The following is a 5,245-nucleotide window of genomic DNA, read 5'->3' as shown; positions in this document are numbered from 1 at the left end:
TCCGCACCGCGTAGCCCTGGCTCCGTCCCGTCCTGTGCCTCCCGCCCAGAGCCGGGGACAGGTGCAGGGCCCGGGGCGCGGCAGAAGGTACCCAGTCCGGCCCCGACAGCCCCGAAACACCAACTTCTGGGCTCCCCCCGCCCCCCAACTGGTCGGTTACCGGCGTCGGGGCTGTCGGGAACCGTTCGCTGATTGGCTGCCTCTCGCTCATTTATAGCCCGTCAATCAAATACCCCCGGGATTGGGGTGCGCATCGCCTGGCGTTGCCCGCGGGAGTTGCTCTGCACCGAACCGCTCCAGCAGCATCACCTCTGGGAGCGGCGCCTCCACCCGCCAGGCACAGAAACTTCCTCCCGCAACAGCCGCCCAGGCAGGTTCTTTCACCTTTGTTTGTTTGTTTGCTTATTTTTGACTTCCTCTCCCCGACCTGGTGCCCGCCTGCCCGCCACCCTGGCGCACCTCTTGCCGGCTCCGGCCATGTACAGCATGCTGGAGACTGAGATCAAGACGCCGCAGCCCACGCCGGGCAGCGCCGGGGGTAACCCCGCTCCGGGGAGCAACGGTAAAAGCGGCGGAGGCGGTGGGGCCAGCAACGGAGCGGGAGCCGGCTCGGATCAGGACCGGGTGAAGCGCCCCATGAATGCTTTCATGGTGTGGTCGCGGGGCCAGCGGCGGAAGATGGCTCAGGAGAACCCTAAAATGCACAACTCGGAGATTAGCAAGCGCCTCGGGGCCGACTGGAAGCTGCTGAGCGACGCCGAGAAGCGGCCCTTCATCGACGAGGCCAAGCGGCTGAGGGCCGTGCACATGAAGGAGTATCCGGATTACAAATACCGGCCCCGAAGGAAGACCAAGACCTTGCTGAAGAAGGACAAATACTCGCTGCCCAGCAATCTGCTGGCCCCGGGGGGGGGCAACGCGGTAAGCAGTCCCGTCGGGGTGGGGCAGAGGATTGACACTTATGCCCACATGAACGGCTGGACCAACGGGGCTTACTCATTGATGCAAGACCAACTGGGCTACAGCCAACACCCGGGCATGAACAGCCCGCAGCTGCAGCAGATGCACCGCTACGACATGACGGGCCTGCAGTATAGCCCCATGATGTCCACGGCCCAGACCTACATGAACGCCGCCTCCACCTACAGCATGTCCCCCGCAGCCTACGGCCAGCAGCCCTCTACGGCCATGAGCCTGGGCTCCATGGGCTCGGTGGTGAAATCCGAGCCCAGCTCTCCGCCTCCTGCCATCACTTCCCACTCGCAGAGGGCCTGCCTGGGAGACCTGCGGGATATGATCAGCATGTACCTGCCCCCGGGGGGGGATGCCACAGACCCTTCCGCCTTGCAGGGCAGCAGGTTACACAGCGTCCACCAGCACTACCAGAGTGCCGGGACTGGCGTGAATGGTACCGTACCACTAACTCACATATAAACTTGGCTGCTCCGGACGGCTCCCGTCTTAATCCCTAACCCCACCATCGCTCCTTGACTACACCGGGACCTACGGCAGCGTTGCTCGGCTTAGCAGACTTAATACTAACTTTGGAGAAATTTTAAAAAGGAAGTCCGTTAGTTGTGTCTTTTTTGGTTTGTTTGTTTTTTGGTTTTGTTGTTGTTTTTTTTTTGTACAGAAAATTATTTGAGCAAGCTGTTATTTTAATAGAGCACAACTCCCGCCTCCTAGAAGCCGCTGTGAAGTGTTCAAACCACGGCAACTTCCTTCCCTGGTTTCTGTTAGGTTGGGCACTGTTTTATTCGCTTAAAAGTTTTTGCATCTTCCAGTTTGATTTCTAGCGTTGCAATGACATAAAAGGGCGGGCTTTTGTTTTTAAACTCGGTTGTTCACGTTATCATTGTGGTTTCTTAAGTGTTTTGTTCTTCCCACCTTACCGAGCCTCGCTTGGTTTCTATCACAACCCCTAGCTTTCACACTATTTTAACTTTAGGGTTTTGTTTCTTAAGGGGAGGTGGGAGAGAGCTGTGCGGGTCGCAAAAGCATTTCTTTTATTTATAGTAAGTTGTGTGTCTTGGCGGTTTTTTTTTAAGCTGTATACTTATGTAAATTGGTTTGTGAATTTTACTGTGAAACATGTTTTGACATATCGGACGAAGAAGCGTTTTAGTTTTGTCTACTGGACCCCCCACCCCAAGAAAAGAAAAGTAATGGAAATACTCCTTCCCTGTCCCTGCTCCTCGTTTTCTTCTTCCAAACGAAGAGAGATCAATAAATTTTATATCAGGCACGTCCGTAGTGTCCGGGCGGTTTGTGCGAGGGGTCCGGTCCCCCCGCGGCAACGGGGAGCGCGGAGCGGGGCAGCGGCTCCTTCCCGGGCTCCCCGCGGCAGCCGCGGTCCACCCGAGGAGCCCGGGACCTGCCATCGCTTTGCTGTGGCTGCCACATCCTGGGGTGTTTTGGTTGGGGAACGGGGGATCGCTACTTTCTTCTAAAGAAAAGCGGGACCCTGGCCAGGAAACCGTCGCTGTGCTACTGAAGCTGCTGCTTTCCGAGCTGCCAGCCACTTGTTGCCTCTCCTCCCGGCTGGGTTCTCTCGGCTGACGGAGAGGGAAATGGGTTACGGTGCGCCTCGGTTGGTTTTTGGTCTGAGGGATTTGCCTAGAAACCCGATCTCGTCTGAAATATTTACAGAAGTAAAACCCGTTGGGGAACTCTTAATTAGACTCTATTAAAAATGAATGGTTACAGGAGTCCCCAGAGAAAATAAATAATTCAATCAATGACGAGTGTTTTTAGCCTGGACAACTTTTATTTCATTTTCTTTCTTTTATTTTAGGGGTCTGCGCTATTCCCCTCTGTATTTCTGCGGGCACTGCGGAACAGCCCCGAGATGCAGCGCCCGCCGAGAGACCGCGTATCCCTCCCTCTGCTCGGCAGCAAGGCCCGTGGGTTTGGCTCCTTCTGGCTTGGAGTGGGGTTCCGGGTCAGGTCAGGGTCCCCCGGGCCCGGCGGCTGCCCCGCAGGCTGAGAGTCCTTGCAGACGGTCAGTGCCTTTCCCAGAGCAATCCTCCCTGGAGCCTCTGCCTTTCCTCTGCCTCCTCTGTTTGTCTTGGTGCAGATGGAAAGGGGTCAGGAGGGTGCTTTAGTTGTTTGGTTTTGGCTAAACGGGCATTCTCTGCTTTCCCGGTGTGAGCTGCGACTTCGGGGCGGTTTGAGCCCCTCCGCTGCACGTTTGCGGCTTCCGAGATCTGCCGGGACGGTGGGAGCCGCTTTCTGTTCCCCGCCGCTTTCCTCCTTACCCGGCTGCTTCCCACCCTCCCACCGGCAGGGCCGGGGCCCCGCACTCCCGGTCCCGCAGCTGGGATGCCCGGCAGCGGCGCCTGCCTGGTTGTCTGCCGGGAAGCACGTCCAGGCTTAGTCAGGGCCTTTCTTTGCTCTTGCAAGAGGAAAATCAATGCTCTGCAAATCATACTGAGACTGCCCTTCTGTCCTGGCCGCCCGGGGAAGCGGGAGTGCCGGGAGCAGCTACACTGCAGGTCCCCAGCTCTGGGCGAGACCGCGGGCCGTGCACGCTGCCCTCTGCATGGACAAGCCCGTGGGGCTGTCAGCCCTCTGGTCCGTGTGTTAAGCCTCTGGCACCACACATGCTCCCCTCTGCTCCCCTCTGCCCAGGAACAGCCGTGCCGGAACTGGCAGTAATCACTTTGCAAATGGGAACCCGATGTGTTTAATCCCCTCACCTTAAATCCTTCCATCACATTTCTAGTGACATCTGGCAAACCTGTGGCATTGCTTTCTCTGCATTTGCACTGCTACCCTTCAGGTAGGAATGTGGATGTGACTAGCTCTGTGAGGAGAAGCAGTCCCATAACCCGGAGGTCTGAGAGAAGGGGGTAAGATCAGTGGTGCTGGTATGGTCTATGGAGATATGCAGGGGGCAGCAGCATGTCCAGTTTATTCTGAGCTTGGGGTCAAACTGCTCCCCCCTGCTTTCCAGAACATGCAGTGCCAGGACAGCTCTCAGAAGGGAAGTGTGATGATCCCGTTTTCTGAAACAGGTCTCTCTCAGCCTTCCCAGAGGCATGTGGTGCAAGCCTGACAAAAACGAGGGCTCCTGAGCAGGTGAGCTGCTGCCAGCACTGGCATTGTATTGATATCTTCAGAGTTGAATTGCAGCTGCATCATCATAAGTAGTTGTTCTCTTCACCTGAGTTTTCTGGAAGCGGATTCTCTGCCATGAAAAGGTATGCAGTATTTTGAAGTTCAAGGTATCCTCTTCATTTGCCATAAGTCAGGGCCTAAGGAGAGCTTGTGACTGAGGAGTCACAGAGATGCCTCTCTATGAACTACCTTGTTCTCTCTGAAAGCTCATCTCAGTGGTTTGGCTTGTGAACACTTTCCCTGAGCTATTGATTTTGAGATGCTCAGAAAAAAACCCTCCACAGAGTTTTCAGCTTCCTGGGGCTGAGCTTTATCCTCAAGGTTTTAAGTTGTGGGCAGAGTTTGTGGAAAGGGTTGTAAACAAACACACACCACTGGACTGGGGACCCACTGCAAGCTGAAAGCAATGAACGCAGACTTACACGTAAGTACAAGTACAGATAGAGCCTCTTTTTCCCTGAACATGAGTGTATTTTCCATCAGAGAGCCAACAGCATAGGGGGAGACGTTGCCTGAAAGATAACTCTTTTCCCAAAGAGCACTGTTAAATTCTTTGCTTGGACTTCAGAAATTTGCTTCAAAAACAAATGTAGAAACATGGCCCCTTTAGAATTAATGAAGGTATGTTTTGTTTGTATTGAACTTAATTTTTTGTTTATTATGGACATAGACATACATTCTGAATGCACTAATCTAAATGCCTTTTGAGCAATTCCCGTGTGAGATTTCATACTCCCACCTGTGTGGGAGGGTTCAGAATCGGGCCATTAACATTCTCAGGGAGAGCAGGTGAAGTTATGGTTATGTATGAGATATGTCGGCTTTGTGGAAGATGCATCTGCACAGGATCCTTCTCCAGAAATCCACAGCACTTTGCAAGATGGGGCTGTAAGTGAAATGCTGAGGTGTTGCATGTGCGAAATCATTACCAACTGCTTGCACAGTTAAAGAAACAACAGCTTTGTTCTAGAAGATCTAGAATAGATTCAAGTGCATCCATTATCCTTAGAAATTCTGAACATTGGCTGTGGAGAGGTTAATAATGTTAGCACTGAAGTGTAATGACAATATTTAGGCTTTTGCTTTAACACTTTTTTTTGTGTGGAAGAGTGGAAGATCACACTTG

The 5,245-nt window shown here is 53.6% G+C and overlaps 1 protein-coding gene across 1 annotated transcript; it reads left to right on the top strand.

Annotated features, from left to right (window-relative positions):
• The first annotated feature begins 237 nt into the window (after positions 1–237).
• Positions 238–1,963, top strand: LOC133265434 (transcription factor SOX-3-like). Its single transcript, XM_061445953.1, has one exon. The coding sequence runs from the start codon at positions 478–480 to the stop codon at positions 1,432–1,434; it is 957 nt and encodes a 318-aa protein (XP_061301937.1). The 5' UTR covers positions 238–477; the 3' UTR covers positions 1,435–1,963.
• Positions 1,964–5,245: the final 3,282 nt, after the last annotated feature.

Source organism: Pezoporus flaviventris, unplaced genomic scaffold, assembly GCF_033815535.1.
Source record: "Pezoporus flaviventris isolate CSIRO_AGI_PZ_B2104156 unplaced genomic scaffold, CSIRO_AGI_Pfla_v1 ptg000005l, whole genome shotgun sequence".
NCBI lineage: Eukaryota > Metazoa > Chordata > Aves > Psittaciformes > Psittacidae > Pezoporus > Pezoporus flaviventris.
Note: the sequence above shows the minus strand (reverse complement) of the source record. Positions and strands in the feature narration are given on the sequence as shown.